This window comes from Microcebus murinus, chromosome 2 (assembly GCF_040939455.1).
Source record: "Microcebus murinus isolate Inina chromosome 2, M.murinus_Inina_mat1.0, whole genome shotgun sequence".
NCBI classification, from domain to species: Eukaryota; Metazoa; Chordata; class Mammalia; order Primates; family Cheirogaleidae; genus Microcebus; species Microcebus murinus.
The window spans coordinates 41861446-41876044 of NC_134105.1; the positions used below are offsets into that span (position 1 = coordinate 41861446).

At 53.0% G+C, this 14599-nt stretch overlaps 1 protein-coding gene across 3 annotated transcripts in view; it reads left to right on the forward strand.

Annotated features, from left to right (window-relative positions):
• Positions 1 to 14599, forward strand: part of MROH7 (maestro heat like repeat family member 7) — a 69017-nt gene that overhangs the window by 42934 nt on the left and 11484 nt on the right. For all 3 annotated transcript variants that reach the window (XM_075998577.1, XM_075998575.1, XM_075998576.1), the window contains 6 exons: positions 1953 to 2065; positions 2435 to 2611; positions 3019 to 3173; positions 5439 to 5577; positions 8500 to 8690; positions 12334 to 12471. In XM_075998577.1, the coding sequence (XP_075854692.1) occupies positions 1953 to 2065; positions 2435 to 2611; positions 3019 to 3173; positions 5439 to 5577; positions 8500 to 8690; positions 12334 to 12471 (913 nt within the window). The remainder of the gene's footprint in view (positions 1 to 1952; positions 2066 to 2434; positions 2612 to 3018; positions 3174 to 5438; positions 5578 to 8499; positions 8691 to 12333; positions 12472 to 14599) is intronic.

A 14599-nucleotide genomic window follows, 5' to 3' on the forward strand; every position in this document is an offset into this window, starting at 1 on the left:
TCTCCATAGTCCCAACTCTGCCCCAAACCAGGGGACCTTGGACTGTGCTTTAAACGCCCCTGGATCTGGAGGCAGAGTGACCTGGGTGTAAGCCCGGGCTATAGCCCTTCTAAGCGGCGTGACCTCAGGCAAGTGCTTTGCTCGTGTGGGCCTAGATTTCCTCATCTATGAAAAGGGTACACTCAGATATAATTCACAAGCTTTTTGAAAGATTAAATGAGATATTTTATAAGAGTATATGTAAAGAGACCTGCTCAGTCCCATACATTATAGGCACTTGTCAAATAGAGTTCCCTTTTCCCCGTCCCTCCAGGCTTTTGGGATCTGTGGTGTCCCCATTCTTCTCGATCTCCAGCATTTGGGGCTAAGATTTGGTCTCTGGGAGATTTCCCCCACGGCTCACGGTCACTCCTGCCCCCTGAGTGATGAGCGAAGGTGGTATAAGCCCCGTTAATGATCAGCGTTAGAGGTAGGAATAGTATAGACCAGATTAGGGTGGCCAGATTTGGCAAATAAAAAATATAGGGCACCCAGTTAAATTTGAATTTCAGGTAAATGATGAATATTTGTTAGTATATTTGAGATATACTTTCACTTAAAAATTATTTGTTTACGTGAAATTTGAATTTAATTGGGTATCCTGCATTTTGCCTGGTAGCCCAAGGCCAAACGCACAGTCTTAGGTTCTAATCTCAAGGGGGAAGTGGTTTGTCCGGGCCCTGCGACGGCAGGAAGCAGAGAGCTAGGATGCAAACCCGGGCCTGCCTGACTCCAGGTCTCAAGCTCCTTGCTTTACAACAGCACATGCACTTGGCCCGTGGGATTGCTCTGCCTCAATGACCCTCTCTTGAGCCCATGTCTTGCATATCTTGAGGAGATCCAGGTAGGACCTAGGCCAGGCCACAGGAAGGGCTCAGGAAGTGTGTCTGAAATGCATTTCCTTCAACAGAAAACATGGAGCCACCATATGCCAGGCCCCATTCCAGGCTAGGGGGACCTAGCAGTGGAGGAAAGAGATTAATAATCCTCCTTTGGTGAGATTCCCTTCTTGTTGTCAGGAGATAGACAATGAATAAAAACCAACGAGTAATACACATAGCAAGGCAGATGATGGACAAGTACTTAGGAAAATAAGTAGGTGAGGATTGGGACTGCCAGGGTAGGAGGATTGCAGTTTAAAAGAGGTATTGCCACACATCCTCCAGAATGGCAACAGGGGAATAGACAGACAATGGTATGTGCTGGCGGGAGCTGGCGTGGGGCAGTGGGAATGCTAGCACGCACGACTGGTGGGGCACAATTGGCTCCCCATTGTGGAAATCCGCTTGGTGCTGTCTCCTGAAGCTGAACCTCTCCCTACCCTATGACCCAGCAATTCTCCTCCTAGGTATAAACCTAACAAATGTGTGGCTATAATCACCAAAAGACGAGCTAGAATGTTCATAGTATTAAGCACGATGCTTAATAGCTGGCAACAACCCAAATGTCCATAAAAGTAAACAGATAAATAATCGTAGTGTATTCACGCCATGGAGAATTACACAGCACTGAGAATGAATGAGAGAACTAATGCGATGTGCAACTGCGTGGGTGACCCTCATCCACATCATGTTAACTGAAAGGCACCAGATACAAAGGATAACACAGCACACGTGTCCATTTATACAAAGCTCAAAAGCAAGGAAATCTATCCAGGGGTTTGGAAATCAGAATAGTGGCTACCCAGGGTTGCGGAGGGGTTGGTGCCTGAAAGGGGCACACGAGAGGGGTTCCTGGGGGGCTGATCAGGTTCCGCTTCTTGACCTGGGTGCTGGGTACATGGGGATGTTCGCTGTGTGAGCACTTATCAAGCTGGCTACTTATGATGTGGGTACTTCCTACATCTATGTTTAACAAAAGGTTTTTAAAAAATAGGGTGGTCAGGCCTCACTGAGCATGTTCTCTTCTTGCAGGAGCCAGAGATAAGGAAGAGACCAACAAGAAGGAGCTGTACGAGAGCAACAAGCGTTTCCTGGGGCCCTACAACCCCGTCAGCCCGTGCCAGAACATCCTGCGCGTGATTGCGGTGACTGCTGCCCTCAGCCCAGGGCCTTCCGGGGGGAGGGGACGAGGGGCAGTGCCATCTACCCCGAAAGCCTTCTCCTCCCTTCCAGCTTTCCAGGCTGGCTCAAGGCCCCTTTGCAGAAAGGTTCCCTGGTCACACCTGCCTATCCTGAGTGCCCCTCCTGCTCTGGTCTGTGCCACAGCACTGGCCATGACTCCCTTCTCCCTGATGCATGTCACCCAGTTCTGAGTGTAGGGACCATGATGTCCCAACTTGGCCCCCTGCCAGCCTCTGCACGTGGGACTCGGGCAGTTGTGTGTGCCTCTGGGTGAGGCTCCTGCTGGCTCCTGGTGGCCCATCAGTGTCATGATCTCTGCACCTTTGTTTCAGGAATTTGGAGACTTCCTGGGGCCCCAGCAGGTAAAGGACCTGCTGCTGGCAGCCCTGGAAGGGCTGCAAGGTGGCTCAGAGGCTCCAGGAAAGGATTCCGGGGAGATCATGCAGCTGGCCTCGGAGGTCACGCTCAGCTCGGTGCTGGAGTGGTACCGCCACAGGGCGCTGGAGGTGGTAAGGCCTCCTGGGGGCAGGGCTGAGCCGTCACTGGGGCCCGGGAGCCCCCCGGGGCTGTTCATCACTGGGCACAGCTTGTCAGAACCCCCTAAGCCCTGGGGCAGGGCAGAGGTGGTGGTGGCTGAGTTCTAGATGTGCCAACCTTTTGGGTTTCCTCTCTTGCCACCCCTGAGAGAGCTCACCTGACCTGGTGGGGTGTGGGGTGGGGGCAAAGAGAAACTGGCTCCCTCCCAGGGAGGAGCAGGCGCTCTGCTGGCCTCTCTCTCTCTCCCCTTTGCTCTCCTGCACTCCCTCCCCTCCTCTCCCCTGTCCTCCAGCCTGCCCCACCTCCTTCCTCCTGCCCATGCCTCCCTTGGCTTCTCCATTCGGCTGTGGCTTGCTCACGCTGCCCGGCTGTGTTCCAGATCCCCGAGATCATGCAGGGCATCTACATACAGCTGAGCCACATCCAGGAGCCACGGGCCCGAGAGGTGGCCCTGCTGCCCGTCTCCCTGCTGGCCAGCTCCTTCATGACCGAGGTCGTGGTGGCCCTGCTCATGTGCCCCCTCCCGCTGGACAGGTACTGAGTGAGGGGAGTTCCCAGCTGCTACACGCCAGAGGGTTGAAGCAGGCCCCATCCTGGGCGGGGACCCCCACCCCCACTTCTGCCCAGAGAATCTGTTGCCCTCCCAGATGGCCCCTCTTCCATGATCTGTGGCACTCACTATGACCACAAAGCACTTCCTGAGCACTGCTGGGTGTCAGTGCTGAGCAATAATGTATTCTGTCATTCTCACAACAGTCCCATTCTACAGATGAGGAAACTGAGGCTCAGGGAAAGTTTCTTGCCCTAGGTACTGATTGAATAAGCAACAGAACAAGGACCTAAGCTCAGGTCTGACTGACTCCAAGGCCAGAGCTCTTTAGTGATGCCATATAAAGGGGGCCTGAGTGTTGGTCCTGACTCTGTCTGCAGCTGCTGTGTGGTCTGTGGTAGCCCCCTTGCCCTCTCTGGGCTTCAGTTCTCCTTTATAGGCAAAAGGAGGAAATGAGCCCTGCAGTGCCACCCCCAGATGAGTGGGGCGACACAGCAACACAGCCAGCCGTGCTGGGTGCCTGCTCAGGCCTGGCCCGTGCAGAAGGACGCTCCCCGCTCACTGCCTGCAGGGAGCTCATGGGCTGGTGGGCAGAGGGGCTGTGGCCAGATGGGGAGCTCGTGGGCAAGAGAGGTCAGTCTGGCTGGCCTCAGCCTCCCAGCCCAGGAAATGCTCCCCACCTGCTTCGAATGAATGAAACAGGGCAGTGGGTGATCCGCACCTTAGGAGGGTTGCTGAGTGAACATATAAAAGGATTGTGCAGAGCTGTGCAGATGGGGTGTACGCCAATAAGGACAGCCAGTGTCATCCATAGAAACCAACATCAGACGGGATGGTGAGGGCCCAGCTGACAACATCCCCTCCTCCCAGCTGCAAGAATTGAGCCCTTTCTGTCTGCGCTGCCCACCAGGGGGGTTGCTTTTTGGGTCCACAAAGCAGTCAGACTCACAGGACTGGCAGGGGCTGCACTCGACATCAGAGCCACCCAGGATGCAGGACAGGGCAGTGTCCGGAGCTCCTCTTTGTAGGAGTCCTTGCAGCAGTCCTTGCAGCAGGCCAGATAGGCACGGCATTTAGGAGACACCCTCAGGTGTCGGGTCTGCACTCACATGAGCCTGAGAGTGAGCGCCTCCTTAAATCCTGCGCCCTAGTGCTTCACTTTCTTATCCTGATCTTGGCCCTGAGTCTAGGAGCTGGTCTCTCGGGCCTGCCAGGTAAAGGCTCAGGTGAGAGGAGAGGAGACCCACAGGGTGGGGGCAGGCTCTGCCCTGACTGAAATGGCGCAGGGATCAGCATTTCTTACAATCGCTCTGTCAGCTTCACCTCCAGGGTTCCCACAGGGACATGCCCAGATACAAGGGTCACTACACCCTGGGAAGCTCAATGCAACAGTGTCCCCATCGGTTCTTACAGTTAATTCATAGTTCTTCCCAGTCCAGATGCAATTTACCCACCAGGTCAATTTTACCATAAGCAATGTTGCCTAAGAAACACAGTTAACGTACTATCTTTATTGCGTTTCCAGGAGAACAGAGCTAGACAGTGAATGGAAGGTCCAAAAGCTCCGATGAAGGGGGAAAGGTTTTTTAACCCTTTCACATACTGTCAGCGCTCTCAACGCCCCACGGTAGAAGTGTCTGTGGCCAGGCACGGGGGCTTTTCCCTGCCTGGTGTACTGTTTTCTAAGGGACAGGACTGGTGCTCTCTGACAGTATGTGACAAGTGCAAGATCCTAGCCCCAAAGGGCTTGACTGTCTCAATTCTTGCTTCTTGGCTAGAAGAACGAGAACAGACTTTGGAGACATTGGGCCCGGCCACAGGCAGCTCATTAGCTGTGTCGTCTTGGACTGGTGACTTCATTTCCCTGGGCCTCAGTTCTGCATCTGCAAAAAGAGAATAACAGCGCCCACCTTGAGGGTCATTGTGAGAATTCAGTGATCGTAAATGTGTTGAATTCTTGCTCACATCTGTTTCCCAGAGATTTACCTAGTGCCAGGCGTACAGCAGGTGCTCAGTTAATATTTGCCCAAGTGATGTATTATTGTATGTAAAGCACCTGGCAGGAAACCTGGGAACTAGGGCTTTAATCCCTGTAGCCCCCTGTCTCCTGGGGAGTGTTTTTGGACCATTCCTTGTTGGCGTGCCCATGGGTGCCATTGCACTGGCGTCTTGCCTTCCCCTCCCGAAAGCACCTGGGGTGGGCCCCGCTGCCCTGGCCACCTCCAACCCTCCCCACCCCGACCTCCCAGCAACGGAGCGGAGATGTGGAGGCAGCTGATACTGCGTAAGCCCAGCTGTGACGTCCGAGACCTCCTGGATCTGCTCCTGACCAGCCTGAAGGAGAAGCCTGTCACCAAGAAAGGCCGGGCCTCCATTGTGCCCCTAGCGGTGAGGACCCAGCCTGCCCGTCCCCTTCACCGTCCATCCTGCCCTTCCTCCCAAGCCCCAGTCTGCCCACTACTTGAGTGGCCTTGGGCAAGTCTCCCGCTCTGGCTCTCGTTTGCGACAGGGACAGCAGGGCTACCTGTGGCGATTGCACAGTCTGGGACGGTGGAAGCAGAGCGACTTGCACTCACAGAACTTGGTGTAAATCCTAGACTAATGGCTTTGCTACGCTACTATTTTGTGACCTGGGGAAGTCCCTTCACCTATGTGGGGCTCAGTCTCTACATATGTAAATGGAATAATAATACCTGCCTCATATGGCAGCCGTGACAGATAAACGAGATGACAATATTCTTTCATTCAGATGACACGAAATGTTTAAGCGCTTCTCACTGTCAGGCTCAGAGCTTGGCCCCGGGAACTCGGAAGGCAAAGGCAGCTTTGACTCAGGGAGCCGGCTGCGTGGGAGACGTGGATTTCTCTCTGCCTCTGTCGCCACCAGCCTGGTCCACGCCAGCTGGGTGACACGCCTGCTCACCTCCGTGTCCACTTGCCCCTGTGATCTGCACTGCAGCCAAAAAAATCTGAGACATGCACGTCTCCTCTTCTCAGCCTCCTCAATGGCCTCCCACTGCCCGCAGGGGTGACGCCGTGCTCCTGCCTGTGCTGCAGGGCCCTGCACCCCTTGCCGGCCTCACCACACTCCATGGTCCACTTGCCTGCTGTGTTCCAGCCTCACAGGTCTTTGTCAGAACTTCACACATCCGTGCTATCTTGTCACAGGGCCTTTGCACATGCTGTTCCCTCTACCTAAAGTGCTTTCCACTAAGCTAACTTCTATTCATTCCTCAGCTTTCAACTCAAGCATCACCTCCTCAGGGAAGCCTTCCCTGATTCCCCTGACCAGATCAAATCTGTACATAGTACAGAGTGCATGTACAAATCTGTACACAGTACTTTGCTTCACATACTTTGTCTTGGAAGAGTTTACCCCAGTTATGGTTTGATGATAGTGTGTGGGATCTTTTGGTTCATCTGAGAGATGCATGAAGACAGTGCCTGTGCTGTTTCGTTCACCATATCTCTGACATCTCACACACACCTGGCATACAGTAGGCCCTCAAAAAAATTTTTGTTGGGCTGATTTATTTATTCAACAAATATTTATTGAGCACCTACTGTGTGCCGGGTGTACTCATAGGTTCTGGGGATTCGGCAACAAGACATTCTGGTGGAGGGAAGTAAATACACAAAGACATAGTGATGGAGAATGAGTGGTATAATATTATCCCATTTACAGAGGAGGATGCTGCTGCTCAGGGACTTTCCACGTCTTACCCCAGGTCACACAGCTAGCAAGTGGCAGCGCCAGGACTCAAGCCCAGATCTCCTGCCTCCAAATCCTGTGCTTCCCCACCGTGCTGCCTGCCTCTGTCCTCCAGCACCCACTTCTATGCATAAGCCGCGAGCACTCATGCCTTCCCTGATTTGGGCAATCATCCACTTCAGTCATGCACGTCAGTGTATTCTTCAGTAGCTCATTTGAGCTCCTTGCTCAGGAAGCATGGTTTAGCATGGACACAGCCTGGACTCGTTTCTATCTTACGTGCTGATAATCAGTTTCAGCAGGTTAGAGCCAAGAGCAGAGCCTATGGCACTTCACTAGCGATTTTTCTCTACACTACAGACTGTGTCCTTCGAATGCAGTCATTAGGTTTGGGCTACTGAAGAGTGCAAGGGCTTCGAGTCCAAGAGGCTTGTCTTAGCTCTGCCATTGCCTCACTGTGTAACAATGGTCAATCACTTCTCCTCTCTCACCTTGGTATGTAGATCTGTAAAATGGGTAGTAATAACTCCTGCTTTGTTTATCCTGCTTGTTGAGAAGAAGGAGATAGCATACACGGAGTTATAGTAATAACTCCTGCTTTGTTTATCCTGCTTGTTGAGAAGAAGGAGATAGCGTACACGGAAGGGCTTCCTAGGCTGTAAAATACAAGTTTATGGCTGTTTATTGTTCTCATCCAGCCAGCGTTAAGTCACTTATCTCCAAGGGAAGGTGCCATGGGTTCTTTCAGTTCGTGGTTAAAGGCTTTCCTCCTGGCTAGCTGCCTGCGGTCTTAGTGGCACAGCTTGTGACCGTTTATTTATAAACATTCTCCCCTCCACACTCTCATTCAATCTCTGCACTCCTGTGGGGCTGGTGGGTGAGGATCAGTAACCCCACTTTTCAGAGGAGGAATTGGAGGCCCAAAGAGAGACCAGGGAGTGGTGGAGCCAGATGAGTCACCAGGTCCTGTGAGCCCCCTCACCCCCAATGCCCACTTGCTGGTTAGCGAGGACTTGGTGGGCCAGGGGTTAGGGTGGGCCCACGCAGGGCCAGAGCTGGCTGGGCAGGTGGAGAAGTTGCCCCAGGGCACGCAGCCTTGAACCAGGCTGCTGCTCAAGGCTGGCCACATGGGGAGGGGAGTGGTTTAATGGCCCGGGGTGTAGAGGCCAGCCTGGTGCCCCCTCCCGTTTCGTGTGCCTATGCTGTGAATGAAGAGGCAGAACACATCATGGCTGGCATCCGAAAGCCTGGGTTCAAGGTTGGGTGCTGACCCCAAGGGGCTGGGTGACCTTGAGCAAGTGGCTTCACCCCTCTGAGTCTGTCTCCTCACTTGCAAAATGAGATCTAGACTCTTTCTCTCTCAGGTAGCAGGAAGGGATCCTTCCGCTTAATTATTCCCGGATTGCATAAACCTCACCATGCAGGGCCAAACCCACGGGGCGGACTGTTGTCATCGTTCTGGGGCAGGGCCCAGGGAGCCAGGGGCCTGGGGTTGGGGGTGAGGATCTGGGCCAGAGAACAGCAGAGGAGCAGTCCAGGGCCCGTCTCGAGTGCTGGGAGACGGGCGGGACATCTCACGGCCTGCCCTCTGCCCCCAGGCAGCCAGCGGCCTGTGCGAGCTCCTGTCCGTCAACAGCTGCGTGGGCCGCGTGAGGCGCATCTACCCGCAGCTGCTGCTGGCCCTGCTCATTCAGGTCCATTACCACATCGGCCTCAACCTGCCCGGCCACGTGGCTCCTTGCAAGGACGCCAAGAAGGACGCGGAGCCCCCTGCCTTCGTACCTGTGCGGTATGTCCTGCTATCCCTCTTGGCCCTGCTGTCCCTGGCGGGGGTGGGGGAACCCAGCAAGGGCCCCTCCAATAGTCCTTAGGGCAATCAATCAGTAGGAATGAGCTTTGGGACTAGAGGAGAAAGGCACACTGTTATCCGCGCCAACAATCTGCTCAACAGCTACTTTGGAGCCTCCGCTCTGTGCGTCAGACCCTGCGTGGCGCTGGACCACAGGAAAGAGTCAGCCTCCCTCCCGGTCTCACTGTTTAATTTGTCTCCCCCCCCTCCCTAGAGATATTATTTGTGTTAGGTTTGTATCCAAGGCCCAACCATTTTTTAAAAATTGTTAATTATTAATTGGAATAGGTAATGCACACACATGGAGTCTGCTTTCCTGCCCTGCCCTGTTACCTCCCCACAGACAGCCAGGCTCTCCCATGCCCTTCCAGAGGAAACCGCAGGCAAGGATAAGCACATTTGCTCAGTTTCTCTGTTTCCACTCCAGTGGTAGCATACTGCACACAGTTGCTCTTTTTTTTTTTTTTGCCTTTATCACATACTATATCTTGGAGATCATTACGTAGACAGCTGTCTCATTATTTTTAACAGCCGCATAGTATACTTGTGTATAGAATTCCGGTGCACCATAATTTATTTAACCGTGCTCTTCCTGATTTAGGTTCATCCCAGCCCTTTGCAATTACAAACAATGCTGCAGTGAGTTTGTTTATATGTCTTTATGCACACATGTGATTTAGATGTAGGATGAGCTCCTGAAAGTAAGATAGGCACATCAATGGGCTTCTGCATTTAAGTGTTAGGGGGGCACAGGAATAGGAGGTGGGAAAGTACTTGACCATTGAGTGATGGAGGGGAAAAGGGAGTGGCTCCTACAGCGTCCAACTTGCCAAATTGCCTCCTGCAGGGGGCACTGCCACCAGTAGTGTGTACCTATTTCCCCACATCCTCGCCAACACAATGTATTATATAAAACACTTTTATCTTTGCCGACCTGGGAGTTGAAAAATGGAATTTTGATGTAGTTTTAGTTTGCATATCTCTTACCATACGGTTGAGGTTTAAATGCCATTTGTGTTTCCATTTCTGTGAGCAACTTGCTCTTGTCCTTTGTCCAATTTTATATACGATTATCAGGGATTTTTCTTATTAATTTGCAAAAGCTCTTTATATAGTAAGGAAATGGACTCTGTCATTTGTATTCCAGTTTGTTGCTTAACTTGCAATTATTTTGTGGTGTTTTGCCATTTAGAAACTTTTAATTTTTATACAGTCAAACTTATCAGTCTTTTTCTTTGACTCCTATTGTGTGTTATACCCAGAAAAGTGCATTCAGAGAGGCAGAGGGCAAACAGTCGTGTAGTTGGGCTTTAAGTCAGAAGGTTTTGGATTCAAACCCCAGCTCCATACCGTAGCCTTTTGTCCTTTGGGTACACTGATTTCACCTCTTGGTGGTTGGTTTCTTTACCTGTGAAATGGGTGATTCCTGCCCCATAGGGGTGCTGTGAGGACCAGACAGGATAGCATCCCAGCACGACACCACATGCCACAGTGGCATCCAGAACCTACAACCCCCATGCTTGTAGGTTCTGCCCTGAGAGCATCACCTGTGATCCAGAAAGCAGGTGGGCTCTAGGGAAAACACAGAGGAAAGGAAAGTGGTGCTGGGGGAGGAGAAATAGCAAAGTGTACGTAGTGGGAAAGTTCTCGACTGTGGAGTGATGAAGGGCATGGCTGCCAGTGAGGAGAGCTTGGCCCGTCTGAGGACCACAAGGAGGGGCTGGAGAGAGCCTGGGTGGTTGCCCTCACCTCCACGTCAGAAGCAGCCTGAGAAGCAGGCAAGTGCCAAACTGAAAGAGACCAGAAAAGCCACGAGGTGGTGCCTGGGCGTAGTGGGCTGAATGGTGGCCCCTAAAATATGTGTCCACCCAGAACCTCTGACTGTGACTCTATTTGGAAAAAGGATCTTTGCAGATGTAAATAAGGATGTCAAGATGAGGCCATCCTGGATTAACCAGGTGGGCGCTGAATCCAATGCCTAGTGGCCACATAAGAAGAGAAGTGCAGACAGGATGTGGGGGGCGTGGGGAGCAAGCTGATGAGACACAGGCAGAGCGCGAGTGATGCGGCCATGAGCCAATGAGCACTGGGAGACTCGAGAAGCTGGCAGAGGCAAGGGTCCTCCTCTAGGACCTTCAGAGGGACAGTGGCCCACTGACACCTTGATTTCTGATGTCTGGCCTCTAGAACTGTGAGAGAATCCATTTGTGTTGTTCTAAGCCACCTGGCTTGTGGCAAGTTGCTCCAGCAGCCACTGGAAATGAATGCCCAGGGCCGTGGTGTGGAGGGACTGTGGGTGCTCCAGGCCCCAGCGACGGGTGGGAGAGCTCCCCGAGGCCCTCGGTGCACCCAGGTGGTCATGTCCTCCCAAGAGGCGATGAGTGCCACAGTTAGCTCTGTGGACACCGGAGCTAACTGTCCCACTGGCTTGGGTTTGGAGGGGTGGGGGAGGTCCTGCTGAAACCCACACAACAGACGTGGCCTGAGAGTTGTCCAAGTGTCTGTGCTCTGCAGCTCCGTGTCAGGGGCCATCGGCTCCCTGGGCCCAGGGCGGGGACAGAGAATGGGTACCTCCAGGCATCCCTTGCTCCACTTTGCTGAGAAAAGCCTCCAGGAGGTTGAGACTCGCAGAGTGGGTGTTTGGGGACCAAAAGAGCCACCACACCACGCCCAGTCTTCTTCCCAAGAGTATCGTTTGGGGCTGTATATTTTGGGGGGAGGGGAGTGGGATGGGCTCATTTTTGTTAAAATGTGGAGCTTGATGGAGACGTGAGGTGAAAGAACAGACAGGACAAACTATGAATGACATAGTTCTGTGCTAAGAAGCTTCAGCCTAAATATAAGACAAGTCGTTCCCTTCCGAGCTCCCGAGCTTGATGCTGTCCCCAAGCCAGTCCATGAGAAGGTGCCCAGAAAAGTGACCCTGGAGAAGGGGCCGCACGGGGAGGAGAGGGTGGTCGAGTGTAAGTGTGAACCGCAGTGGGGACTGTCCCTGACCGCACACGTTTGAAAGCAGCAGCAAAGGCTGAATGATTCAGAAAGTTCTGGCCTCAGAAGCCTTAGCGTTCACACTGGGTCAATATTCATTACAAAAGCAAAAACATGACGGGGAAGAGCGAATTCCTGAGGGTTACCCGGTTTCTAAAAAGCTTTGTTTTCACTCGTGAGAACCACCCGCTCTCAGTACCATCTGAGGTTGTGTCCGCAAAGTGCTTCATGAACTCTTTCAGCAAATGTTTAGGTTGTTGGAAAACTTTGTTTCGATGTACACTCTGTTCTCTGCAAGACTACCAGACTCTCTCTGCTGTGCAGACGTAGCTATCTGCGTCTGTGAACGCCCGGTGCGGCCCCGGGCATGCAGTAGGGTGGCAGTCAGCGGCAGAACCTGCCAGAAACAGAAACCTTCGGTGGAAGGTGACTTTTGCTTCTGTTTCCTCTCTTATTCTCAAAGCTAATTATTATAATATTTGTGAAAAGCCACCCTTTGCGGACACACCGCGTAGTTGGGCCAGGTGGCAGCTGGCGGTGGGAGGGGCTGCCCGGGGCCTGGTGGCCATGGGTTTCAGCTGCCCTGTCTCGGCAGCTGGGTGGTGAAAGTGGTGAAAACGCTGCTGCTGAAGATGGGCTGCTCCTACGAGGCCGCCTTCGTGGAGGAGCAGGGTGGCTGGGAGCTCATGGGACAGGCGGAGAACCACCACCGAGGAGTGTGCCTGCTGGCGAGGTGAGGCCCTGGGACTCCGCAGGGGGGCGGGGGAGACCTCAGGATCTTCAGACAGACTGGGGTCTGCACCTCCCTCTGGCAAGCCCCTTTCTCAGCCTGTCACCTCTTCCCTACTCTGGGAAGTGGTGTCTTCCTCGGCATGCTGACAACGCAGATGTGAAAGCTGGTGCTCACTCTGCAGGGTGACTTTGGTTGTGACGGTTCCCGGCAATTGTACGGCACTTAGGTTATTTACAAAGCACCTTCCCTTACCGCGCTGTGAATGCGGCTCCCACGCTAACACAGAAACGGCAGCGTAACCCAGCTCTTGGGAGTGAGGCGTTGGGGACTGTGCACCTGCATCTGAACCCTAGCTTGCTGCTTCCTAGCAGAGTGACCTGGGGCAAGTTACTGCCCTTCTGTCCTTCCTCCCTCAGTGGCGTGGGGATAATAGCAAGACCCAGCTCTGAGGGCTGGGGTGAGGATTAAATAAAGTGCTTTGAACAGCCCTTGGCACATGGGGAGAGCTCAACACAGTGAGCTGTTACTGTCATTACAGTCACTGGTGGGGCAGGGATTATTAATATGAATACATGTTTTGCACAGGAGCATGCTGAAGTCCAGAGAGGAACAGTCATGTACCTGAGGTCACACAGGCAGGAAGCGGCAGAGCTGGGACATGACTGCTGACCCAGCCCAGAGCTCCTCCTGTGACTACCCATAGCCTCCCCTGGGGTCGAGAGGGGACACCTAGATCTCAGCGATGTGACTTTTGCAGGAGAGCCTGCTTCTTAGCCCTAGATCCTGGGTGCTAGGATGGCACTCTGCCCAGGGTTCTTAAGATACGACTGCATTTCTTTCTTTCCTTCTTTCCCTTCCTCCCTCCCTCCCTTCTTCCTTCTTCCATCTTTCTCCTTTCTATATATATATATATATATATATATATATATATATATATATATATATATATTTAGAGACAGGGTCTCACTCTTGTTGCCCGGGCAGAAGTGCAGTGACCCCATTGGAGCTCACTGTAACCTTGAACTCCTGAGCTCAAGCTGTCCTTTCTCCTTAGTTTCCTGAGTAGTTGGGACTATGGGTGCATGAGCATGCCCTGCTAATTTTTATTTTTTTTTGTAGAGACAGGCTCTCCCTATGTTGCCTAGGCTGGTCTCAAACTCCTGGCCTTAAGCAATCCTCCTGCCTGGGCCTCTCAAAATGTTGGGATTACAGGTGTGATCCACCACGCCTGGTCCACAACCACATTTACTGAGCACTTACTATGCTCTAGGCACCATGCCAAGAGGTGTTATAAGGATGATCCCATTTAATCCTCACTATGGCCAATGAAACAGTACTCTTGTTATCCCAGTGTTATACACAAGGAAACTGAGGCCCAGAGAAGTTAAGTGACTTGCCTCAAGTCACACTGCTAGTGCTGGGGCCAGGATTTGAACCCAGGCTGTCTCATTCCAGACTCCATGCATCCCTGCGACACTTTGCTGGATTCACTGATTCACGAAGCATAGTGCAGTGGTCCTCAGATGTGCCTCAGAATCACCTCCGGGGCCTGCACCCCTCCCCCCAAGTTCCTGCCTCGGTGGGTCTGGGATGGTGCACGTCTAACAGGTTCTCAGGTGATGCTGCCATGACTGGGTGGGTGGAGACGGACACTTTGGGAACCACTGGCGTGGCAGAGTGAGCAAGGCAGCTGGAATGGGGAGCTCTTGGTTGGGGCTCCGTCTCTGCCATTGTCCAGCTCTCTGACCTCGGGTAGGTCACCCTTGGAGACTCTGTTTCCTATCTGGGACGTGGGGATGATAACAGTATCCTGCCTTGAAGGTAATGGTGAGATCGAATGAAGTGACACATGAAAGTGTCAGGCTGCTGCCTGGCGCACTGAGTGGCCGTCGCCTCTCCTTCCTGCCTCTCCCCCCCAACATGGTCCTGTGCAGTCAGGGGTCCTCGGCTTGTCTCTCCTACTGACTTGCTCTGTGCCCTTAGGCATGTTGCTTTCCCACTCCGGGACTCAGTTTCCCCATCTGTAAAACGAGGCAGTTAAACTACATGGCATCTAAGACCCCCTCAGGTGGGAAATCCTGGGAATGCAGGAACCCAGGTGACCCTGGCCTGCCCAGGATTTCCAGGG